Source organism: Lacerta agilis, chromosome 3 (genome assembly GCF_009819535.1).
Source record: "Lacerta agilis isolate rLacAgi1 chromosome 3, rLacAgi1.pri, whole genome shotgun sequence".
Classification (NCBI taxonomy): Eukaryota; Metazoa; Chordata; class Lepidosauria; order Squamata; family Lacertidae; genus Lacerta; species Lacerta agilis.
The window spans coordinates 58,065,294-58,092,627 of NC_046314.1; the positions used below are offsets into that span (position 1 = coordinate 58,065,294).

The window sequence follows — 27,334 nt, forward strand, 5'->3', positions numbered from 1 at the left end:
GAAGAGTAATTGGAGTGGGGGGTGAACAGAATTATCTTGGCATTCTGTGACAGCTGTAATATAATGTAAATTATTACTAATAGAGAGCAATTATAAAGTGTTCAGCAAGCACTACCTCATTCCCAATAGATTTCCACACAAAAGACGAGAGACGTTAAACTTGCAGTATGGCTCTGGAGCAGCTGATTATATCTTATCTTGTGTACGTAAGAACTGAGATGTTTTAAAAATGGCACAATAACCATGACACACGAAAGAACATGATGTTCCAGGCAGCAGGATTTGCATTTCTCTCCTCTTTTATAACAGTCTAGAGGCTGTCACTTTTATAACCTGGCTATGTTATTGCTTATGTGTGACTACTGCACTCTGATTTTTCAGCTGTACATCCTTCTTATTTGAAAGCCCGTTGCTTGGCGTATGTAATCTTAATCTTTCATTTGCACCGTGCATGCTGTTGCTATTAGTGTTCCGATAAGAATAAATCAAATGCAAACATTGACGCTGTTGCTTGTCATTACTAATGGTTCCACCTTGCGTTACATTCCTTAAGAAATGGTGCTTCAGAACTGCACCAGTGGCTCTCAAAGCTCTTCACTTGCATTAACACACAGTTCCTCAGAACAGATTTCTTTTTTTTTTTTCCAGAGCTGCAATTTTTCACCCTGTAGGCAGACTGAAAGCAGAGATGAGTTTAAATGATTTTTAAAAAAATAATAATAGTGCAGCTTAAAATATAAGAAAGAGTCTATACAGAATAGCATCAGTCCTGTGATACGGAGTACTTATAATTATCCCTTGAAATCACTTTGGTGCAGTTGTGCTGTGGATTCATTTGGTGAGCTGGGTACCAAATGAACACAAGACATCTTCCCCTCGGCCTCTTGTAGGTGTGAGGTCTCTGGTGTTCCTATTGAACTTCCCCATGCATTTCACTTGAGTGGGCACTCCCACACTTATTGCCCTTTGTCCTTGCCATGGAAATGAAAAGGGCAAGCTGCGCATGCCGATCACCAGCTTCATGGCAACTGACCTTCCCTGCTTCAGGCTTAAACTAAATATGATGGCCACAAATGCATGTTTCCCCTGCATGTGCAAAGGATGCAGGGATCAGATCTTAAAAGAAAAGGGTATGCAAAGAGAGTGGAATTCACATCTGGTCCATGCTGCCTTCCCTACATACCCTCCCAAAGGGAACTTTTGTCCTAGAGCAGGGGTGGGCAAACTAAGGCCTGGGGGCCAAATGTGGCCCACCAGGTTAGTACCGGTAAATCTGGCCCGTGGACCCTGCTGCCCACTCGGTCAGTCCCCATGCTGAGCTAAACCGGCGTGATGCAGCATTTCCTTGAAAAGAAGCCGTGGATGCCTCGCCACACAGGAACTGACTTCCATGATGCTGACACAGCTTTGGATTGGCTGCAGGAAGCTCCTGCAACCAATCCGAAGCCACAGACGCCTCTGGGTGGGCAGCGGCGCTGGCGCGGCTTCAGATTGGCTGGAGGAAGCTTTGCTGCCTGTGCACTGAGGTAAACCCAGCGTGGCCATGGATGGAGAGGCCAGCTGGCAGCTGGCAGGTCTGGGCCACGCCATGGGCATTGTGATGGGCGCATTGCAGGGCTTCAGCTGGAGCTTGGCACGCCTGCAGGTCCCGCATGTGCGGCCTGCCCGCCGACCTGGCCTCGGACGATGGGTTGCAGCGCGTGGTGCACACTGCCTGGGAGCTCCTCAGGGATGGGCCGATGGAGCAGATGCTGCTCATCAACAATGCCAGTGAGCAGGCGACACTGAGACACGCTCCTGAGCATGTGCAGAGTGTGTTTCTCCTCCAGGTCCAGAGGCAGCTGCGGGACCGGCTTGCAGGGTATTTATAGTTTTCAAAATATAGTCTGCCCCCCCAAAAGGTCTAAGGGACAGTGGGCCGGCCCCCTGATAAAAAAAAATTGCTGACCCCTGTCCTAGAGGGTAGAGCCAAGTTGGTGAAAAGGTTGCAGGTGGCAGGCAGCAGACAGGTAAGCAGAGTGTGGTGGAGAGAAAAGGAAAATAAGGCATCCTTGCCGGTTTACCCCCTTTTACTCTTAAAACTGGACCCCTTGCCCCTTTATATGGCTGGAGTAGACCGGGTTTAAAAGCAAGGGTTTACTGCCATGACCTGTAGGTTGATTGTTAGTTTCCTCTTCCTTAGTTTCCTCTTCCATCTGCTTATATCCTTTAGTTACAGCAGTAGCTGCTTAAATAAATTTGTTGGAAGGCAATGCACATTGTCCAGCCAAAACTTCATGAATGATACTCTGTTTACTCTTATACAGTATTTTATTTTGGCTGTTTTGAGAAGTTCTCTTAGGAAGCAGATAAAATGAAGACATTCTGGACAGGGAGTGGCGAAGGGATGCTGTTGCTATGTATTTATGATTAGAAATTATTCAAACATTTACATTCATTTAGCCGTTAAAGAATCCAACCAATAGGCCATCATTATGTTACTCTCTAAAAGATGGTGCAAATTGATAGTGCTGTATAAATTTAATAATATTGAATGCATTAAAGTTTCCTGCAGCTCTTGAATGCTTTATATGCTTTATACCATAGAATAAGCAACACTTGCTGCATATCAGCCATTCCAAAATCCCAGGGAAATGCATTCATTTTAATTTTCTTTAAAATGAAGGTCTATAATTTGAAGGCACTAAAAGAACCTGTGATTTAACATTTCTCAAGTGCTCAATTCCTGGCCCAAACCTGATGTTGGGCAGTTCCAATATAAAGTGAGATTTAGTGCCATGTATTTTGGACGCAGGTGGCGCTGTGGGTTAAACCACAGAGCCTAGGGCTTGCTGATCAGAAGGTCGGCAGTTTGAATCCCTGCGACGGGGTGAGCTGCCCACCTAGCAGTTTGAAAGCTCGTCAAAGTGCAAGTAGATAAATAGGTACCGCTCCTGCAGGAATGTAAACAGCGTTTCCGTGCGCTGCTCTGGTTCACCAGAAGCAGCTTTGTCATGCTGGCCACATGACCTGGAAGCTGTACGCTGGCTCCCTCGGCCAGTAACGCGAGATGAGCGCTGCAACCCCAGAGTCCGACACGACTGGACCTAATGGTCAGGGGTCCCTTTACCTTTACCTAATTTGGTGAGGGACATAAATTCCCCCCACAAGAGCGTGTGGTGGATCTCAGCAGCTTTACTAACCAGAAATTTTATTTCTCTAGGCAACCCACCCATTTATAATAATTCAGTTTTGCTTTTTTTAAACAAGAAGAATGCAGGAGATTAAATAAAATACTTGGAATGCTTAATAATTTCTGTTCTTTCAGCAACGCAACACAAAATGTACAACAGTGGGTGCATTTTTATAGAATTATATTATATAAAACATTTATTGGTATAATACAGGAAGTTGTTATTATACCAAAAGTCAAATTTACAAGAACATTTCTGAGTTGGCAAAGTCCATATGCAGGGACTTCACATCAATGCTTCCTGGTGGTAAAAATGCATACAAGATTGTAAATTTGTAGTGTCCTGGTACTGTACGATATCGGTACTAAAAATGTTGTAAAGCAGTGACTATTGAAAGAGAAGATTATTTCCCACATCAAATTGAAATAATACCCTACGACAACTAGGCCAGCTCTAGGTTTGAGACCAGGGACAATGTGATCTGATGAGGCACCTCCTCTTTCATGCTAACGAATATCCTGAACAGGAGGGAATAGAGAATCTGTTGGTTTCAGTTATCTCATTTTTCCAAGTGGAAATTCAGTTCTCCACCTCTCTGCAGCAATTTTCAATTTTTATTTTTTTTTTCTTTTAAAAAAGTCCTAGTGAATCCCCACCAGACCCTCTAATATACAATTTCCCAAAAGGAATCCAATTATCTTATAGAAATGCGGGAGACTGTGCTGCTTCCTACCCACACCCTCCAGGATAGAGTCTTGAGCCCACAATCCCATATCATTCATTACTCTTCTCAGGAACTGAGAAATGACTGACAGCAAAATCATGAGAAGTTGTGTGGCAACAATATATGACATTATTCCACCTTACAATATGGGTGTACCTTCCCACACTTGGCACAAAGTCATCATTTCAAGGATATGATAAGTTAAAGGGCAGGTGAAGGCCTTGTGTACATAACATGTAACCTAATTGGATTGGTCCCTTCTAGTTTCATCCATATTTAAAACAGCACTGAAATGAAGGGTGGAATATATTCCCCCTTCCTTGTTAGGGGTTGCCAGGGCTTTTTCTCTTTGGGGTGTTCTGGCACCTTTGTAGCATTTCGGCAGGGAGGCACAGCTCTCGGGGGTGCGCACCAAAGGCTGTGGGTGGCACAGTGCGTTGTGTTGCACAGCGGAGGCTGTGGGTGGCATGCCCATTGGTGCATCGTGGCGAGCGGGTGAAGAAGAGAAGCTTTTTAAGGGGTGAGCTCCTCTAAAAAAGCTCCACAAGTTCTGGCACCTCTTTTTCTAGGGGGGGGGGAATCCTTGGGGGTTGGTATGATAAAATCTAGGGTATGCTTACCGTAGACAAATTATCTACTCAGCTACAATCAATATCTTCAGTACAAAAGACAACATTTTAGAGAAACGGTTCCTCTTCTTAACAAAAGTAGACACTAGCGATTGAAAGTATAAAAGACGAGCTTGACTTTCTTTGATTATTAAGATTATGTGTTCTAAGCCTGAGTTATCTTCTCTCAGTAATAACTAGCTGATATGTCACATATGCTAAGCTTTTAAATATATTTTAATAATTTTAGACCTGGTGTCTTTCACATGGCTTTTCATTTTACTTGTTTTAAATTCAGTTGTCCATACTATTAAGCGTCGCTTCTTAAGAGTAAAATGGTAAAATAATGAGAAATCAAAATACAAAAAGAGAAGATTCTGCTGCTGTGTTTTTTAAGAAATGTAAGAACTGCTGGTTTAATACAATTTCTGTTAAGATGCTGAATTAATAAAACCAATGTGGTGTCACAGTAGACAGGAGTACTGAGACTGGGGAGACTTGGGTTCATGTCTCCATTCAGCCATGAATCTCAGTGACATTGCACCAGTTTCTGTCTGCCTCCTCTTCCCCATCTCTCCAGTTTTGCTCAACAAAATTAAGCCAAACCTTGTCTTAGTGAAGCCTTGTATCAGTCTGCCAGAAAGAAGCTCACAGCTGTTTTGCTCCTCTCTTTCTGCTGGCATGCTGTGCTAAGTTTGACTTAGTATGCTGTCCAAAACCAGGACTTATGGTTAAGCTTTGTCCTCACTAAACCCAAGCTGCGACCAAGAATAAACAAGGCATAGCTTAGCGTGTCATGCAAACCTGATCATTGCTCTCTTAACCTAACCTGCATCCCTGACCTTTTGTAATATGGAAGAATTCCACATATGCTATTCTGGACTCCGTAGAGAAATGACAGGAAAGAAATGAAATGTGGGATAACAGTTGGAGAAGTACCATAGCTCAGTGGTAGAACAGCTGCTCTGCATGCAGAAGGGCGTGGGTTCAATCCCCAGCATCTCCTAGTAGGCCTGGGAATGGCCCTATCCAAAACCCTGGAGAGACACTGCCACTTGCCAGTTAGCGCAGCAGACCATACTGAGCTAGATAGACCAGTGGTCTGATTTCAGTATGAGTCAGCTTCCTTTGCTCCTAATTTGCTCTTGTAGCAATCATGGACTGCTCAGCTTCTTTTTAGTGCCCTCATCTACTATTGTGTGCTGCTTGGCTTGTTAAAAACATAACAATAAAAAAGCGTGGAAAGCTTGTGTTGGTGCTGCTGCAGACACCGACACAGAGTTTCCTGTAGGCTGAACAAATTATTCTAACTCTTCCTGGCATCGTCTGCTATTGCTTTGGCCCAGCTACTGAAGAAGTTAGTTTTGTTCCTTAGGCTCTCGGGGCCTTTCCTGTGCACTGGCCCTTTAAAAACAAGCCATATCTGTAGAACCAGCTGCCCTTCCCAAACACCTGGTTCACTTTAGTGATTATATGTGTGACCCCCCAGGGTGGCAATTTCAGCTGTCAGTATCAAAGTAAATTTGCACCAATTGGGGAAACGTAATAGAATTCAGTGCTTGCTTGAGAACATTTTTTCCTTGTGGAATTTTCTTCTTTTTGAAGCAGAGACTCCATTGGAAAGCAATTCTCGAAGCCTGGAGTGAAGGTGTGTTGTAATTTCTTTTGGGCACATTATCTGCAGCAAGGGAGACAAATTGAGGACAGCAATTATTTGGTTGGGGTCAGGGGTGTTGTTAGGGGAGCAGCTGGTCTGCTATGCTGAGGCCCAGCTCTCTAGCCTGTGTGTGTGTGTGTGTGTGTGTGTGTGTGTGTGTGTGTAAAGGCTTTACTTTCAGAGGTGCTGGAGATACTGGAAAGCAGTGCCATGTGAGACCACAGCTGCTCACTATCTTAATATGCTCAGAAACTAAAATGTGCATCTATTCACACCTTATATTTAAAGCACATGGGCTACCTAAAGAAATCTGGGAACTGTAGTTTGTTAAGGGTGCTAGGAAATATAGCTCTGTAAGGGCTAAACTGTAATTTCCAGTCTTGAGGAAAGTATATATTATGTATGCAGCAAAAGTTAGTATACACAATTATTATTTAAATTTGTGTCATGGTAGGATCCTGCCTCAAGTCTTTAAGTAGCCAGTAATGTCACTGGTTTAGGTGTCTTTTTGATCCTAGTGAATTAGAAGGTAGAAGAATGGCTTTAATAAACATGCAGGAGCTGTTCTGATAAGGCTGATCTTATTAGTGCTCAGTGAAGTATGGATCTATCAAGTAGCTACATTTGTGGAGTGAGGTGGAGAGAAGCAGTGAAAACAGTGTAGGTACTTGAGAAGTCTAGACTGTGGATTAAGCATTTCTGTCATAACTTCATCAAGGCCGTTAGAATTGTAGAGTTGGAAGAGATCCCAGGGGTCATCTAGTCCAACCCGCTGCAAACTAAATCATACACCTGTGGGTATAGGATGGTATATAAATTCAATAAATAAAATAAAGCACATGACAGATGCCCATCCAACCTCTGCTTAAAAAACTCCAAGGAGAGCCCACCACGTCTCATGGGAGTCTGTTCCACTGTCAAACAGCTCTTACTCTCAAAGTTCTTCCTGATGTTTAGCTGGAATCTCCTTTCTTGTAGCTTGAAGCCACTGGTTCGGGTCCTAGATTCCAGAGCTGGAGCAAACAAGATTGCTCCATCCTCTATGTGATGGCCCTTTAGATACTTGAATATAACTATCATATCTCATCTCATTCTCCTCTTTTCCAGGCTAAACATACCCAGCTCTCTCAATGCTTCCTCATAAGGAAGGGGAGTAGAAGAATAGTTGGAAAGTTAGAAGTATTTTTAGTCTTGCTGTTTTTGCAATATTCAGCCTTTATATGTTGAATCTGAGTTCAGGCATGGCTGTGGTAATCCTGATGGATGGGACAAGGGGAGTGTGACCCTACTCCTGCTCCTGATACCATACTGGACCAGCTCCATGGAATGGAATGGGGGCAGTGTGCTACAGTGCAGGGGTGGTCACCTGCGGAAGGTGTGTTTCCCACCTCCCCCCATGCCATAGCTTTGCATACTGGGGTCATGCAGCTGCAGGTTCTGGTGAGATCTCACTGAAAGCCACCATTGTACAGTGGGTGGGGTACCTGCAGAGGCACTATCCCACAGGATTCTGCCACCCAAGGAACCTGTTTCAATTTGCCTCATGTGTTTCCAGTCCAGAGAATAGCATTTGGCGGGGTGCTTTTCAGCCCCCTGGCAGTTACATTGTGGGGTACCACAAGGCACTACTTTATCCCCAGTGCTAGTTAATGCCTATATGAAGCCACTGGGAGCAGGCATAAGGAGTATGGGAACAAGGTGCCATCAGTGCACTGATAACACTTGGCTCTCTCTCCATGACATATAAATCAGGAGAGGCTACACAGGTGCCTGGTGGAAATGAATGAGAGACAATAAGCTGAGACTGAACCCTAGCATGCTGGAGGTACTGCGGGCGAGTGGTTTCTGGGTATGAGAAATTATATGATTACCTGCCTTGGGTGGGGTTTCAATTCCCCTTAAAGAACAGCTACCTGCTTCTGGATCCAGCTTTGTCACTGAAGGCCCAGATAACCCGAGGCTAGAAGTGTCTTCTACCAGCAGCTTTGATCATTCCTGGGTGGGGAGAACTTGACCACAGTAGCTCAGGCACTGCTGAGTTCAGGATTAGACTGTTGCAATGCAGCCTATGCAGGGTTTCTCTTGCACGTGACCTGAAAACTGTAGTTCGTGCAGAATACTGCAGCACAGTTCCTAACAGGAGTGAGACCCGGTTGGCATAACTTCACTGGTTGCCAATCCTGATGTTTTGATAGCCTAGAGTTTCCAGCTCGTTGGATTTAAACAAATTCAGGCAGCCTGTGTTAGTTTGTACTCCAAATAAAACACCTTTTAAAATATAGATGTATAGTAAAATGATTTTGAAAAAGACTTAGATCAACTTCATATTAAACAATGAAGTTCCAGGAAATCTTTGTGAACAAAAGTAACAAGTATTTGTGCCTGTCTGTAGTACGAATATGAATTGTAATATGTAGAAGATAGCAAGAAATGTGTGTGAGTGTAGGCAATAGAGCAGTGTTCCCCAACCTTGGGCCTCCAGCTGTTTTTGGACTACAGCTCCCATCATCCCCAGCTAGCAAGGCCAGTGGTCAGGGATGATGGGAGTTGGAGGCCAAAAACAGCTGGAGGCCCAAGGTTGGGGAACACTGCAATAGAGCACACGCATACAAGCACTTTTGTGTGTTGGTTGTGCCAGAGAAGCATTATGCATTGGGCTTTACCATCACTATTCCCTTCACTTGGAATTAACTGCTGACAGCAAAGTTGAATAATTTTCATTCAGAGGGTTTTGTGTGGAACATTTCCCCCTAAAAATGCATGCATTGTTGGCAAATGCCCCCCCCAGTTCCCTAACTTTCACAAATGCTCTAGTGAACGAAACAAAAATAAAAGAAGACTACTGAAATTACTTGCCCGATTAAAAAGGAAAGAAGCTGGGCCTCTGAACATGTTCTGGCATGTTGTGACATGTCTGCTCTGTATTTCTGCAAATCATTTTTTTTAAAGCTTGATTCCAGCTACCTGCTGATCAGATCAGCTGCTTGATTAAGAGCAAGTTAGTGCAGAGCATGCATCTGAAGAAGCCGGAGCTCAGCTTAAAGAGAAGCTTCTTCCTTATGAAGGAAGGGTGAGCATCCGCAAATGCTGTTGGGCTCCCACTCCCATCAGCCCCACCACAACAGTCTGGGATTGTGGGAGTCATGTCTAGAGGGCCACAGGTTCCCCATCCCTGCCTTGGAGGGAAATGGCAGCCAAGTACAGCCTTGTGAAATGAGCAGCTCAATATTATTTGTAGTCCACCATCTATGTACTGCAGCTTCCTAGATTTAATAAGAACCTGGCCAAGCTGATGTTCTATCAAGAATTTTGTAGGCGGGAAGTAAATGGCTGGCTTTTGTGAATGTCCTAGGGTTCTACTCAGTAAGTTTGGTAGGCCTACCCTAGTCCTGGTTGTGCATTTATGTGTTATGTTTCTAGCCCATCCTTCTTTCAAGGCACTCAGGGTAACATCTAAGAGATGGTGTTAAGCGTTAATGGAAGTGTGGTGCAAATAAGCTGTTTGCACCAAATTTTCAGGGATTCACTGGTATCCCTCAGCCCTCTATGTGACAGCCCACACCATTCACTATTCCCCAAGCTTCAAAAGAGGCTTTTAACATAAGAATAGCCAGGTAGAACAGGCCAACAAACCAACTAGTCCAGCAGCCTCTTCTCACAGTGGCCAACTAGATTTCTGTAGGAAACCCATGAGCACAAGAGCACTTTCCCCTCCTGTGGTTCCAGAAACTTGTATTCAGAAGCATAGTTTCTGTTTTTAAAGCCATCCAAGTTAGTGGCCATCATTGGCTCCTGTGGTAGTAAATTCCATAGTTTAAGTACTTTCTTTTGTCTTTCTTTCTGACTCCTCCAGTATTCAACTTCTTTGGATGTCAATGAGTTCTAGTGTTATGAGAGAGGGAGAAAAACTTTTCTTTATCCACTTTCTTCATGCCACGTACATATTTTTGATACACAGCAAAAAGCAGGAGGATCGTGAACTTGCTATATTCTGTCTACTCTTGGGACCAAAGGATTGAAACTTCTCGGCATTCTGCCATGTGACCACATTGGTGGGCTGTTGCAGGGAGGAAGGGGAAGGAAAGTCAACTTCATAGCTTTTTTATTTTATAAATGTGTATTTATAACACATACCTTAAAAAGCGGTCCAAGGCACATTCACTTCAAGGCACTACTTGGCTTTCATGTTGTGACAACAGCATGTTCTCTCTCTTTCTCCTGATCAAGGAGGGATTATATAAATAAAATAAATAAAAATTCAGAAAATTTTGCCCCCCCCCCTGTATTCACATTGATTTGGGGCAGGGTAAATAATGAATGAATAAATAAGCCTTTCTTATTTACCTCCTTCTTAGATGCAAAAGTTGCATTTCAGAGAAGCCTGCACACTATCACACTGAGCTACAAAATGAGTTTATGTGCCTGGGAGGAAAGAGCTCTGTGCAGTATTCCCTACAAGTTTACACATGCTAAAATATCTACAATGAGAAACCATATATTTCTACAATTTCATTCAATATTACACAGTCATATGCCTTTGTTCCCAAAGATTCAAGGTTGTGATTTGAGAGAACTAGTATGGGAGCCACTATTGGTATATTACTTCAAGATTTGTAAAATGTTTTCATCTAGAAGTTTTAGATTATCCATCTGTTTTGCATGAACATCCAAACTCCCCCTCTTCTCTCTATATAAAGATTTGCTGCCTAGAAAGAAACAAAATACAGAGGCATGATTATAGGACTTTCCTGCCAAAATAAATATCCTCACTGATTTTTCAGCTTTAACCTATATCTTAGGAAACATTGACAGTGAGGGCAGCAGAAGGGGGGGGGGCATTTTCCTTTGTATGAATAGGATGAGGATATTACAATTTAGGGGCCACTTTCTTTGTGATGTTTTTGGCCAAAGTTGGCCAAAAGGCTTGTCCCCCTGGGATTACTCTGTTTGGAAATTCAGAAAGGTTTGGGGAAGGGGAAAACTGAGCCTGCAACACACAACCCAGTTCCTGAAACATCCTGCTCTTTGTGTTTTCAAATATGACTTGAAGAAATGTTTGGGGAATTGAAGGGCACAGCAAGGACCCTTCTAAATGAATTCTTAAAAAACAATTATTTGGTTAATACAGATATTTGTAATTTAAAGACCTGGACTACAACCTTTGGAGAGACTTTTCAGGGGGTAGAGGAGGAGTGGGAAACTTTTCTTCTGTGAATTTCCTTCTGTCCACATCTTAGGATCCAAGCAAAGTATGTGAAATACAGAATGCTGAACATATTATACACATTATTATTATTTAAGCTTCATGGTCACAGAGCAAAACATTTGGGAAATATACAGGAAGTTGTGCTATCTGTATACAGCTATTCACTAGTAAGAACGTTTTGGCAGATGAATTGTACAGTTTATAATTTATTAAATTGAAATAAAATTGCACACTTAAAAGAAACCTCTCTATAGGTGTGTTTTGGGGCACTGTGATACAACTTGGCATATTAATAAATGAAAACTTCCACTCAATACTAAGAAGAGCATGTTCATTGCTTACATTTCAATTCCTTGTCACTAGTGGCAAAATGGCTTTGAAAAGTCAGCAGTCTCGGCCCCACTAATAAAAATGCATACACTGACTAAAATTTGCAGCTATATTAAACAAGCAAGGCTTTAATTGATGAATCTAATGATTAAATCAATGAAAGCTTGCGAGCCTTTTAGAAATCAATGGTTGATTTGTGACGGGCTTTTGGTGATCAGAAAAGCTCCTACACAAAGTTATTTCTGTACCTTGCATAACTTCTCCTCTATAAATCCTACTGCTAGCTCTCATGCTGCTACTGGATTTTCTCAAGATATGCTTGTCTTCTTTTCCCCATTGCCCAAATGTTCAGATTCCTGCAGAAATCCAAGACTTGCAACCTAAATATTCAAATTGTGCCAATTTGAGCATGTTATTTGAGTTTCCAAAACAAAACCAGAAATGCCTGTGATACAAAAAAGGGTGTCCAATCTAGAATATTGCAGATGTTCAAGAGCACAGCACAAGCCTTTTAAAACAAAGAACATCCCCCCAAAGCAGGTGGCATTTGTCAGAATAAAGACAGTCAAAGACAGCCTGGCTAAATTCCCAACAGGATCGGTTTAAATGGTTATTGTAACACATCTGGCAGGGGAAGCTGCCCATGAGCCAATGTTACACCATCTACTTGGCATCGGGATGCATTAGTTGGCATCTCATGCAAAGAAGGGGGTGGGGAGGAATAAGGGAATGCTAGGGAAATAAGCCTCAATGCATCTGGATTTAGCTATAGAGCTGTGTCCACCAGTCTTGGGAAGTAGAAGACTCTTTTCTTCTGCACTAGTTGAATGGGAGCTGCTAACAGTTAAAAGTGAGGGAAGCACATGAACTCCATTGGAAAGAGAATCCTGACCAGTTTTTTTTTGGGGGGGGGGGTGTACTCAAGGGTACATAGTACTGGCACCATTTTTTTCTAGAAGAAAAGCACTGATCCCAGCTGAAGCTCATGTGTGATTTTGGCCAGGCTGTGCTTTAAAAATACAGTAATTGAAAAACAAAGAAGTTCCAATTGTATCTTCAATAGAATTCACAAATTACTATGTACATATTACATCAATTGCACAATCATAAAACAAAATGCATGCAGTGTGACTCATTAAATCCATGAGCACAGACAAAGGACATGCATTTGCCGAGAGCTATAAATGATCTGCAAGTCAGTTCTTAATTGGAAATTTGTTCATCATTTGCAAGAAATAGTCTCAGATATTTCAGGCAATTGGAAAGGGCACAGTTGTTTAAAATTGTGAAAGTTAATGGTTTGATTCTGCTTTACGGTGTTTGCAAAATAAGTTATTACAGTAGCACACATTAATTACTGAAGTGGTGCCTACCACAACACTGAAGTGTTTAAAGACACAATGAGCTAGGGTTTGCAAACAAACTAGTGAAAATTAGTCTAGTCTACATATGCAGCCAAATAATGAAGTGGTAAATTGGGGCTGTATCACTCCAGATTGTTGAAGGGAATGCCTTTTTAATAAGAGCAACTCCTTGCAAGCAAAAGCACATAAAGGATCACATTTTTGAAAGCTACCGTGTATGCACATAAATTTCCCACCACCACAACAGAAAATTAACAGAGCAGAAAGAGATATGAGCAATAACCTTTTCTGTCTGGTGTGCTAGATTGTGTTGTTGTTAAGAACATAAGAAGAGCTTGCTGGATCAGGTCAATGGCCTATTTGGTCCAGCATCCTGTTCCCATAGTGGTGGCTGACCAGATGCATGTGGGAAAGCCTCAAGCAGGATTTGAGCACAAGAGCACTTTTATCTGTCTTGAATTTTCCAACATTCAGCTTCGTTGTAAACCCACAAGTTGCTGTTTCTACTTTTAGGGACTTACTAAGCTGAAAATAACTGGCATCCTCCAATTGATGGCAAGTCATGAATCCGAGACATGTCGTAGATGGGGGAGCGTCCTGTGCATAGTGTTTACTACAGACCTTTGAACAGAAGTAGGAGCAAAGGGAGCAGGGGTTGCTAGGAAATTGGTGGAGGGTCAGATCCAGAATCCTGGGACCCTACAGCTTCTTTTCCGTCAACATAAAATTGGCAGTGGTGAGCATGCTTTAATGAAAAAGGTTAATTCCCAGCTCATGTCTCTGCATCAATGTGAACGCTGCTCCTCTGGTGAAAGGAATTTTACAAAGGCAACCGAACACTCATCAACTAGTATTTACATAATTAATAAAACACATTATCGTAATGAAACTTGTTAGAAATATTAATGAAGGCCCTGGCTATCATGTTGCCATAGTAACACAATGCATTATATGTTGCTAAGCAAGTTTAGTTATATCAGACTGCATGCACTATGCACTTTAAAAACAACAACACCACCCTGTATAGAGTAATTGAATTTTTTTTAACTCAGAAGCTAAATTCCATATATTAACTGGCATTTTTTATTTTTTATTCTGTTAATCATTGGTTCAGGGAATAAGCTATAGAATGTGATAACCCTTGTGGCCTACAACATGGTAAAATGCAGCAATGGCATTCAAGGACAGTTGAGTTATGCTCGTTACCTTTTGAATCTGCACAGCAATGCAATTGATCTTGATACCTGCAAGGTTTGTTTTTCAAAAACTAAAGTGAATTCTTCCCCCCCCCCCAAACGCAATATACCCAACAGGATGCTGTACTAGATGGGCATTTGGACTGATCTGGTAGGGCTCTTATGGTCTTAATGTGCTCTTGAAGTTATGCTAAGATTGCCTCCCTTTCAGTGCCTGAATTATAGGGCACTGCAAGGGAGGAAGTCTGGACTTTTACCTTTCAGGAGGTTTTAGAAGGCTAAATGGGCCTGTCTGGGGTTGGGTTTGTGAATCCAATTAAAAACATGGGGGAGGGGGAACAGGTTGCTGTTGCACAAATATCATGATAGATCACGTCAGTTGTTCCTTACAGCATAATCTAACCATGTCTGCTCCGAATTAAGTCCTGTTGAATTTAATGGGGCTTACTCTCTGGTAAGTGGGGTTATGATTGCAACCTTAGTTCTCAGTGTTTCTTTGCACACTCACAGACTGAGATTTTTTAGAGGATAACCATTTCAGTCTGTTTTCTGTAACAAGTGTGGTATTGCACACCTGTGAATTGCAGGTGTTTGGGGTACCCTCATGCTCCTCAGCATTGCATATATGTCGACCATCCAGCTCAATATGTTTTTTAGTCTACAGCCCTGCTCTTAACTGATGCTGGTATGAGCCATGTCCCAGTCTTGTCTCCTCTACATCCCACATTGACTTTGATGCTTTAGCTATAGACAGCTGCTTGTTTTTGGTCACTTAAACTGATGTTCCATTAACAGTAAGCTGTCACCAGAGCACCCACCCTCGCTGACAGTTACATAATAAGCCATGTTAAAAACAAAAAGTGTTACCCAGCACAGACTTTTGTTAAACACAGACAAAGTAAGAAGCCAAGTGGGCAACAGATTAATCTGAGGAACGTCTCCTTTGGGAGAACCAGCAGCTGCCCCAGCCATTGGCTCTGACAGACAAGTAGCTGTTTGTAACACTGAACATTCCAGAGTGATATCTTTTGACTTCAGCTTCAACAAGCAGAAAAGAGACAGCCCTTTTTCCATTTCTCTTTGCTACGATTATTTTTCTTTGCGGTGCAAAGAGGCTGGAGCAACTCTAGCTTTTCAAGATCATAATTTTCTGTTTCTTTTCTACAGAATCCTTTTTTTTTTAAAAGAGAAGATGAAGATAAAAGAAAAATGTAACATCCATTGTGCTTTGGTTTTGAATAAATTAGACAGGAAGGTGGAATGCATGCAAGAAAGCCTAAAATGCATGTGCCGATTCCTGCAATTAATGATGCTACTATCAAACCTACGAAATCTTAAGGGCAGAGCATACGTTACAGTTGCCATGGAGTTGCTATTGGAAATGTATCCTATGGTAAACAATCCTTACCTGGCCTGTAACTTTTGCAAGTACTCAGTATGTGATTTACACTCAGCACTTTTCTATATACACACAGCCTGTGGCCACTGGGGTCACATAACAGGGACACAGAAATTCACAGCATGATGTGGGCAGATTGCTCTTTAGCCAGGTTGTTAGGGTTTTGTTTTGTTTTTGTAAACATGGAAAGTATGCATTCCAGAAATGAAGAAAGAAGAGTGAGCTCTCATAAACTAAAAAAAATAAAAAGAACAGGAGAAACTAGTATTCCTCAGTTGAGCCTCTGAAGAAGACAACAGTGCCTGCAGATTAAGATAATCTGTTTCATTGAGCATGGGAGGTGTTGCTTTTGGTCAGTGATGTCCTCGGCACTAGCCAATACACTCCTATGACACTACTTCAACTACATATCAGAAAGAGTGGGCAGGTAATCAAATATGCCAGTGATAAATGTAATTATCGAAGAGATGGAAAATGAATTCCCCTATAGCAGATGCTCTATCTAGGTGAAAGGGTTTAATCTCAGCATGTGAACACATTTTTGTGTGTGGGAAGGTTGGGGGTGATGTGGGAGTGATGTGGAGGGGGCAGGGCTGGCACACATGCACCTGTTCACCCTGTTTGTGCCCTCATGCAGTCTTCTTAAGGCATGCATGAGTCTCCTTGCCGTTAACTCCTGCACTTGAGAAACAAACATTTTCCAAAGTCTTACAGTAAGTACCCGAGATTCTGATGGAGGTCATTCATGGTAACCTGCCCCAAGGAGAAGGAGCGAGAAACAGTGGACCAGATCCAAATGCATTAACACTTTAAAAAGTTGTTTACATGTGACTTGTCGCACCAGGTTGTGAACATCAGAACTTAGTTAGACTTCTTAACGCTTCACTCCACATTCTTCCCCCCGTTTTCCTGTTTACTACTTCCCCCTGCCTAGTAGTGTAGGTCAAAATAATGTGAGGAAATCAAGTCCAGTCATGTGTTCCAATAAATCAGTGTTCTGTTTTATTTCTTTTTATTTTAAAATTTTATTTTACGGTTTAGTATTGCTTTTATTTTGAATTACATGGGGGGGGGGGACAATAATTTTTTCAGTGCTTAGGGCTTCTAGATGTCTTAATTTGGTTCTGCTTGGATGTCCATTTGATTTATGCCTGTTGTTCCTGAACAAGCAACTGATACACATGGGGAAATGTACTAATGGAACAACATATCATGCAAAACTCTAGTCAGATTGGAACCAGAAAGTACTAATTTCAGAGTAATATTTTTTCCATTTTAAGCTCATGTTTTGATAAATGCCTCTAAACATATTATGAGCCAGTCTTTATAAGAAATGCAACTTTAAAGATTGGTGCCTAAGTTTGCATTTTCCTTCTTCCTCCTCCCCGCTTTTCCTTTTGTGCTATGCCTTTTAAATGGTAAGCCTCTGGCTTAAAAAAACCCCAAAAAACCCAATAATGATCTGTAAGTCACCTTGGGAGCCCTTTTGGGAGAAGAGTGGGATTTTTAAAAATTAAAATAAATAAATACTGGCATTTAAAATGCATGTGAATTTCCCAGAAAAGATCCTTGTATTAGAAATGCCACAAATATATGCTCTTGCTTGCAGATCTTCAATGATAATTTTGCACTGATATTTCAACCCAAGTATTTTTATTAAATAAAGATTAGACATTTCAAATCAGCCTAGAGATACATGAAATCAATTGATATGTTCACTATTTTTTACAAAGTAATCAATGAGCAAGAACTATAGGCGAGGACTAATAAAATTGTTTCCAGTATGTGCTTGTTTTGCTAACCAGATACAGATACAAATATGGATTTCCAGGGATATGGAAGTCTTGAATTACTCCTTAAGAAGGAAATGACTCATATTTCTTGGACTCTGTCACTGTATTGTCAGTTAGCTATTGCCCAATTTCCATTAACTTACATGAAACTTGCAAAAGACTTGTTTCTCGTGATTGTGCTGAAAAACACGTTAGCATAAAGGATGTGTGTGTCTTAGGCTGTGTACACATTCTTGTTTACTCTGCGTCCAGTGCTCCCTCTGCTAGTCTGGGAAGCTGTGTACACACAACGTAACATAGAATACATACCTATCCTGTATCTATCCATACGAAATACCAATCTGATGAGTTTTTCCCCAAACCAACTTCAGTCCAAATTGAGAAAAGGAATGACCTGTGCTTTAAGCTTATAAGGTATATGCAGCCATATTATAGTTCACTGGCCACTTCCTCCTCTCACCCTCCAAGAGAAGATCAGTGCAGATTCCTCAAGCAGTAGGGACAGCATAGGAACAACAAATGTGCACAGATGGCTGTAGACTTCATTAGTTTGACTTTTTTTACTTTTAACTGGATGGCTAACCACAAGGAAATGCAGACCTTGAACTGAGAAAGGACCACCCCTCCCCCCAGTTATAGTAAACCCAGTTTACTATATCAAATTAAACTTGGTTTCGTAGACATTTTCCTTTGCTACCATTAATCTTGTGGCTTGATAAGGTATCTCAACATTCTCTTGGAAGAAAATGTGTCCCTAATCTTGCCTGAATAATCGTGTTTTGCAGGAGATGCACGGCTGAGAGGTCAGACAGGGGTTCTCTCTGAGCGACGTGGTTCCTACCCATTCATAGACTTCCGCCTTCTCAACAGTAAGTGCATCACTTATTGGAAAGTGGATTCGTGGGCAGAGGATTTTTTTTAAATGCATTATTTAACTTGTTATACCACAAAGAGTCTAATAATTATTATCAAATTCATAAATTGAATTTCACATTCATAAATTATTTTTACCTTACCTGCGGCATCAGGTGAAAACTGCTTACTCAGTTCTGAATGTTCCCAGAGGCTGGAATTCATGGACAGATAAGAGAACCAGCCAATATATACTGCCATGCCTGCTGTTGAAGAAATAAAATCGGAGGCACATATGTAAAATCTACTTAACCACATTTCCTTTTGTCCCAGGGAAAACTGTTCTCTAGCATTCAATCAGAGCAAATGGCAATCAGGTTTTCTGTGGGTTGCCATTTGTTTCAGTTTAGAGCTAAAGAGTGGGGTTTCCCTGAGAAAAGAGTGAGGCAAGGGGAAAACTGCTTGGACCCATGCTTTCTAGGCACGGGACAACCAGATGTGGTGGATGAGCCCTTAGAAAGTATCCTGGAAAAAGTCAGGACTTCCCCCTCCATCTTCCTTATGTGTCAAATAGGAAGCCAGACATACAAGCAAAGGGCTGTTATGTGATGAAGAATCCTGTACCTGCATAACGTGCAGGATCAGGTGTGCTATTTCCACTTGGGATTTCAGGTGGGGCTTGTTTTCTTTGAGGCCTGGGAGTTTTCTAGAATGTGTGATCTTGAATTTTGCAACTCATGAAGATTTATGGTTTTAGCTCAATGTTCCTTTCACTTGGTGGAATTTTGCTTGTGGTATGGGCCACAATCAAGCCACAGTTAAGCACTCTAAAATCCTACTGAACATAAGTTAAAATGCTTTCCTTCATCTGAACTGTGCCTTTAACCTGCATTTATTAATGAATCTGTAGCACATTTCAGTGTACAAACCATGTCACAATTATTTAAACCCCTCAATTCTCTCAAAGTGAGAGTTCTGGGGTGTGTGTGTGTGTGTGTGTGTGTGTAATTAAACATGGCCATTTGTAGAAGAACAGGTAATCTGTATAGTATGAAGGGTAAATTTCACATTTATTTATAGCGCTTCTGTTATCAGATGTTTATTGCATCCTTTCCCTCCCCTTTTACTGGAGCTTAGCCCAGCTTGGATTTCCAAACAGATTCTCCTGGTAAGGCAGCAATAATTTAATCCTCCAATTGACTAAGTTGCTCAGTGAATCACTGAACCAAATCCTTTCAGTGACTCATGTGTGGTGATTAAAATTAGCTTTCATTATCATAGGATGCAATCTGTCAATGACTGATACAGCACATATTTCTTGATTGCCTTAATTAAGAACAAGAGGGAATTCCATGTGGCACAGTGGCAGGGGGACAAGTGAATCCCAGAGAACTGTGTGTGTGTGTGTGCTTTCCCTTGTTTGTTTGTTTATACCCACCCTTCTTCCATAGATCTCAAGGCGGTTCACAACATACAAATGCAAGATAAAAACACAAAAAGCAAGAACTACCGTATTTTCAACTCTATAAGACGCACCTTTTCCCTCCTAAAAAGTAAGGGGAGATATCTGTGCGTCTTATGGAGCGAATGGTGGTCCCTGGAGCTTAATTGCCCAGGGGCCAAAAGAGGATCATGCTTTTTTATTTTGCAAAGAGAAAAGGGGGTGTTGAAAGGACCCCGTTCAGCAGCTGATCAGCAAGAGATCGAGAGAGAGATAAGAGTCCCGGCTCCCTTTCAGCCCCGCCCTCCTTTGTTGAATGTGCTGCAGAGGGAGGTTGTTTGTTTCCCCAGCGACATGTGACTGGCTGATTAAATTATCTGTCTGGAAACTGTAGAAAAGGCTCCCTTTCCTTTAGAACCTGCAGAAATGTGAGTTGAACCCCATAAAATGGGGCTTTTCCTCTTTGCTTTTCCCCCTTTGCAAAAAAAGCTGCAAAAATTTTAGCTGATCCTAAAAAACAGGGTTTTTCCCTTTGCAAAAAAAGCTGCAAAACTTTTAGCTGATCCTAAAAAAACCAGGGCTTTTCCCTTTGCAAAAAAGCTGCAAAACTTTTAGCTGATCTTCAAAAAAACAGGGCTTTCCCTTTGCAAAAAAGCTGCAAAACTTTTAGCTGATCCTAAAAAAATCAGGGCTTTTAGAAGAGGAAAACCAGAAAAATATTTTTTTCCCTTGTTTCCTCCTATGGTCCGCCCTATGGTCCGGTGCGCGCTATGGAGCGAAAAATACGGTAAAAACCTCACAAACCAATAACCCGTTATATTCCTAATGGGGAATTTGTTATTAAGCACCTAAAACTGCAGCCCAAGAAAGGGGCTATGAACCATATTAATATACTTCATTATTAATACCTATAAGTGATTGATAACGAGACCTACATCTCTTATTGTTCATTAGGACAAATTATACAAGATTCCCCAGCGAACGTCACTTTCATATCTAAAAATATTAACACTAGGATGCAGATTTACTTTGACCAACAACTATACAAGTACAGTTAGTATTCTTGGGTTCTATTTTCATTCTCAGAACTTTCTTCCTTCATAGAAGTTAGCTTGGGGCTTGGGGGAGATACCACTTGGAGATTTTGCTTCAAGCACCAAAATGTCTTTAGTTAACCCTGGCAGTTGCTCAAGTATAGTGAACTGTATACTTTGAACTTGACTTGTGGCTCATCAATCAAACAGGCCACTTTAGAGCGCGCTCTCTCTCTCTCTCTCTCAAATTTGGCAGAACAGACTACAATAAGTCTGTAACCTCCATGCATTTAACTTCTGTGCATTCAGCTTTATGCACTTAGCAATTAAATATATATTTTTAAATGGGGGAAGAAAGGGGGCAGACATCTAAGGGGAAAAATATTTTTGATATCCCATCTGCCATTGAAACCAGTGCTTTGACTACTGTATATGACTACTGTATAGGTGTGATCACCAGAACGTAACCCCCATGTAAGTTGACACTGTATTCCAAACCAATATCATAGTGCTCAAATGTGGTGTCTGGTGCACTCAGATACCAGTTTCTTGAAATCCCTGTCAGGCACTAATGCACAGCTGGAGCGGGAAAAGTGCCCTGGGGAAAGGCAGGCATCTTTTCTCCAAGACATCCCCATGCTTGCCATAGAAAGTTCAGCCTGTGTCAGACTGGTGCCTACCAAGATGGACTTAGTAAAGAATCAAACAGGCTGAAGGGTACTGCATATGTGACTTACAGGTTTTGAAAGCACAGAAATTTATACTGGTATCAGACCCATCTAGATGTGCCTTGAGATTTTTACAGCTCACCCACTCATGAACACCATAAAAAAAATCCACAAAAACTCCAGCATACCTTTCAGATTTCTTGGTGTGTGTGTGTGTGTGTGTGTTCAAATCAAATACTAGTAAAATGGCATTTTATTTTCAAACCCAATAACATGAATCATTTCATTTGCTTAAGTTAGGCTGCAAGGCTGTGTATGCACCATCCATTTAAAGCACATTTCTTTCCTCACACCCAGATAGGATCCTGAATACTGTAGTATTCCAATATACTGTATACAATTCAGTATACATTACTGTATACAATTCCAAGATTCCTTAACACCTTACAGTTCTCGGGATTCTTTGGGAAATGAAATGTGTTTTAAAAGTATGGTGTAGAAGCAGTAAGTCTTATAAAATTTTATCAGGCTTACTTCTGATTAGACATATATTAAAGTATTTGATGATACTTTCAGCTAGAAGATGCACAAGCAAAGCTGGAATACCATGAACAGGACATAGTTATGGAATCCTTGTGTAGGATTCTTAAATGACTTCTGTTATGGTGAAAATATCTATGTTTTTCAAATTCTCAGCAGCATTCTAATTAGTTGAAACCATTACTGAAAGTAGGTTAGACTCTTCCTTTCCCTCCCCCCCCTTTTTTTGAGAAAACCAAATAAACTTGTTGAGATATTTTAATTCACTAAAATAATGTCCCAGTGTTAACTTTGCAAACGCCAATAAAGGATTGTTTTTCTAATTCCATAAAAATATTTTATATTACTTGGACAATATTTGTACAAGAATCTGACTAGTTCCTTGATACTTTTTCATATATGACTTACACACACACACACACACACACACACATAGCGGTGAGTTGCTTAATTTGTTACCTGACCTTCTGTTCTAAGGAAAGGGTGTTCTGATGATAACATTGAGATTTTCCAGCTGACACAAGGAAGAGAGAGAACAAAGTGGATGAACTATTAAGATGATAAATGAAAAACAGGGTTTTCTGTTATTGCAGGTTATGTTCATTTTCCTTAAGGAGGAACGGGGAAAAGAATGGCTATTTCCTTTCACTACTCTGTAATCAGCCATAATTTTACACTTTGAAATGTATCTTACTAGAAAGCTACAGATAAGATTTAGGAAGCTAGGTTAAGACACTCAATCTGAAAATTCCTTACATGGTTGATTGTCGAATTTATTACTGCGACACAATGCAGTTCTATCATACAATTGCATTTGCAGAACGATTTGCTGGCACTCTAGAGTCAGTGGAACTAAACCTAAGTTTGTAGTACTTTACCTTAATCTGTTTGCAGATTCAGCAGTTAATGTGCTGTCAGGTATCAACCAATTTGGCCAGTAAAAAGGTAAAGGGACCCCTGACCATTAGGTCCAGTTGTGACTGACTCTGGGTTTGCAGCGCTCATCTCGCGTTAATGGCCAAGGGAGCCGGTGTACAGCTTCCGGGTCATGTGGCCAGCATGACAAACCCGCTTCTGGAGAACCAGAGCAGCACACGGAAATGCCGTTTACCTTCTCTCCGGAGTGGTACCCATTTATCTACTTGCACTTTGACGTGCTTTCGAACTGCTAGGTAGGCAGGAGCTGGGACCGAGCAATGGGAGCTCACCCCGTCGTGGGGATTCGAACTGCCAACCTTCTGATCAGCAAGCCCTAGGCTCTGTGGTTTAACCCACAGCACCACCCGCATCCTAATTTGGCCAGTACACTGTTGCTAATTTTGATGGTTTCTCTACTGAATTTAGTAGGTTTTCTGTTCATTCAGTGGAATAAATTCCTGTCCAGTGGTCGACTAGAAACACAGTGGCATCTCTAATAGTGGTCATTGGGTCTTTGTCTAATTTTCAGTGGAATTTCAGAACTGGATTGGAAAGCTTGGAGCATACTTCTTGTTCAGAGAGGAAGCTCACAAGCAGAGGCAATTGACCAATAAGCACAAGTCAGGCTGTATGCCTGCTTCCATTAACTCCACACCAAGCATGCTCCCACCAGTGGACTGTGAACACAGAACATTAGCCACAATCCATATCTATCCTGTAGATTATTGGGAAATACTGCACTTTGATGCATTTTCCCTATACCAGCTTCAGTCTGATTTGAAACTGTTAAGGGCTAACCCTTTCATGCACTCAAGTGTGAGTCAGTAAATGAATATCACAGCATAGGTGACTTTGAAATACATCAAACCATACAGATAAATACGAAAGTGGTTTGAAACACAGCCAGGGTAGAGATAACCTCATTATATTTTAAGTCAGTAATATGTACACAGCCTCTGTCAGAAACAATTGATTGCAGATTCTTTGAGAACTGGTCTCTCAGACAGTCTGGGTCAGCCGCTTCACTCCTGGCAGTCTGAGAGAGGAGGGGGAGGCCAAACAAGGGGACAATAAGAAAAGATGTGTCTTTTTGAAGTCAGACCCAGTAAATAGAGTATAGCTTATGATGAACACTGAAACATAACCAAGTTTGTCTTGGTTTGTTTGGGTGCTTCCATGTATGAGGCCCAAGACAATTGCCCCAACCTGAACATCGCCTATGTAAGGTAAGTTGGGAGACAAAAAAATATAATGAATTGTACATTATCATGAAGCATCTTGTACCAGATACCATCTGGTCATGTGTGTTTAGTCAGTGCCACCATTACATTATTTAAATATAACATCCATTTTAAAGGATATTTTTCACACTTCTGTTATGACTGCAGATGTTTCATTCTGTTTGAAATTTGGCTTTGTTTCTATCTTCCAGTGCTCCCCTCAGCATGGTTTACTCAACATTCCCTAGAACATTGTTCTATCAAATATTCATGCTGGTTGCAAGTCCAAGGTGTTCTGAATCACATTGCTTTTTTTTTTGTTTTTTGCTGAAAAACCCACTTAAATAATTCACTTTATCCTTATATTTGTTTTTTTCCAGTAGAACATGTTAAAGCATCAATGCTTTGATGCTCCATATCCTTGACAGATTATAATTTGTTTTATTGTTGCCCTTGGGAGAGAAGAATATAGTGGCAGAAACATATCTATTTGGAAGAGAAAACCCCACGATCCTAGTACTTTTGCATTTTTAGCATAGTCAAAATCTGGCTTTCATTGAGTTCCTGCTTATTTGTTTAGTGAAGATCTTTGTACCTGTCATTTTCCCACAGATACCATTTACTCAGGGGAAATTGGAACAAAGAAAAAGGTGAAGAGACTGCTGAGCTTCCAGAGATACTTCCATGCATCCAGGCTACTGCGTGGAATCGTACCGCAGGCTTCGCTGTACTTGCTGGATGAAGGCTACCTTGGGCAAGCAAGGGTAAGAGGCATCTCCAACAAACTCCGCACTAAAGACTTATTGTTCTAAATGCAACAAAGAGATTGGCTGAAGATTCACTTGAATTCAACATGAAGGGATGTTAGAAATGTGGAATTGGATCCTGAGATAATTTAACATAAGGGACTTCATGGAAAGAATGTTTCTCACTCCCTCCTCCCCCTGTAACCACTTGCACCCCCAGTGGGTCAGAGGCCTCTCCTGAACAATGTGTGGTAGTGTTTGGGGACTGCTTAGGGAGGGGAAATGACCCAAGTGTGCTGTAGCACACAGGTAGTCAACATGGCGTGGTCAATATGTTGTTGGTCTACAACTCTTATCAGCCCCAGCCAGCAGCATGGTCAATAGTTATGAATGTTGCAAGTTGTAGAACTCAAAAGTGTGTGACTCTGGAGGGCGCCATGTTGGCTACCCTTATTCTAGTATATCTTTAACCATCCTCGTGGTCCCTTCCGACTCTGTGATTCTGTGAAACCATACCTTCAAGCAGAGTTGGCTGTGCCATTAGGCACACTGGCGTAGATGCTTCAAGCAGCAGTCCCACGGATGCCCCACTGCCTCTGCAGAAGCGCCACTGATTTCAGCTGTAATTACACAAGATTTGCGAGTGTGCAAGATCTTGTTTGTTTTGGGTGAATCTCACCCCAAATTGCAGAAGCAGAAGTGCATGCGAAGGAGTGCCAGTGGCACAACAGGTATGGGAACGGCAGGGCAGGGAAAGGTGGCACTTCCTATTTTGCCTCAAATGGCAAAACGGGATGCGCTACCCCTGCCTTCATGATTTCTAAAACAGCACTAGGCCAGATATTGCAGTGTAAATTAATACAGCAGAGAGCAGGCATTTCAGCAAACAAACGGGTTAAAAGTAGGTTTCAGCAAAGCATGCTTTCAGCTAGAGGCAGCAATGCAGCGGTGGATACTGGTTGCTGGAAACCACAGGAAGGAGGTTCTCGTGCTCGAATCCTGCTTGTGGGTTTTCATGCAGGCCACAGTGGTTGGCCACTGTGAGAACAGGATTCTGGACTAGATGGGCCATTGGCCTGATCCAGCAGGCTCTTCTTACATCCTTATGTCAGGAAGTTTCAACCAGTTGAGGTTTTGCAAATGTGTCCCTGTTTTTGTCTGAAGTGTTGGAGGGCACAGTGTTGAGAAGCTCATTTCAGTTTTGGGCAAACCTTCAATTTCTCTTCCTAAACCACTTCGAGACGGTTCTAGCGTTAAGCATTATGTAAAATATATATGAAATAAATTCATTTCTGAAGTCTGTGAAACTGAAAGTGGAAAGCAGAAGCTGTGGTTCTTTAAGATGCTGGTCCTTTTTAGAGAAATATATTTAGAGCTATGCTAAGAACTTATTTCAAGGATATATACCAGTAATCTACTTGGATGGAATGGGATAAAAAGAAAGCAAGTTCAGCATACCTAATTTTCTACAGTTTCTATGGGTGCTTCTAGAGAACCTGTTTACTGAGCATTTGTCCTGATTTGTTTGCAGGTAGATTAGATGGTCTTGCTGATTTTCTAAATTGTTGTTAATTACACTACAGCCGGGATGTGGAAATATGGCCATCCGGATATTGTCAGACTCCAGCTCCCGTCAAGGATGAAGGGTCAAGGATGAAGGGAGCAATAGTCCAGAAATGAATGGAGGGCCATAGGTTCCCCATCCCATTTTCTGAGCCCCCCCCCCCCAAATAATGTGAGTTCCGATAATGAGCTTTCCATATAAAAACCTATTTTTGTTTACAGTGCTGTTTTCCCTACTGACAAATACTAACCTATACTTAGGTGTCTTAGACTGCAATCTTATGTACAATCAGCCGTGAGTAAGTCTCATTTTGGGCTTGCTTCTGTGACTTTTGGATTAGACATGTATAGGATTGCAGTGTTCGGTATGCAGGTTCATCTCTAAAACTGGCTACATTTGAACTATTACTCAATTAAAACAAAGGTACTTACACTTTCAAATTTCATAAATGTACCAGATTACAATTTTATGTACTAAGTTATTTCTAATGTATTGTTTTTTTTCCCTTAAATTAGTACAATTATTTCAGGTTTATTATTAATTATTAAATCTAATTATTTATGGTTATCCTTTTTGTTGCTATTAAATATACTGATTGCCCTTAACCCAGGACAGGTTACAACAAATTAAAATTCAAAATGCAGTGAAAACAGATTACAATCACAGGAGCAGGGTGGGTCCTGAAAGCACGTATCTCAGGTGTCAAAGGCCAGGGCAAAGATAAGAAAGTAGTAATAATTTGCGAGCTCATATCCAGAGCATGTGAAAGGGGATGGTTACTTCTGAACATATATAGAGTGCATTTCCCTTACCACTGTGCAAATTCAGCCCACTTCCACATCTCTTTAATGAGGGTTTCCTAGAAAGCATGAGCCCCATAATTTATAAAGTGCTGATTTTT

At 41.4% G+C, this 27,334-nt stretch overlaps 1 protein-coding gene across 4 annotated transcripts in view; it reads left to right on the forward strand.

The window, feature by feature from the left end:
• The window catches only part of PDE7B (phosphodiesterase 7B), a 202,117-nt gene that overhangs the window by 153,821 nt on the left and 20,962 nt on the right, over nucleotides 1-27,334 (forward strand). For all 4 annotated transcript variants that reach the window (XM_033143842.1, XM_033143844.1, XM_033143843.1 and 1 more), the window contains 2 exons: nucleotides 18,236-18,319; nucleotides 24,736-24,887. In XM_033143842.1, coding sequence (XP_032999733.1) covers nucleotides 18,236-18,319; nucleotides 24,736-24,887 — 236 coding nt within the window. The remainder of the gene's footprint in view (nucleotides 1-18,235; nucleotides 18,320-24,735; nucleotides 24,888-27,334) is intronic.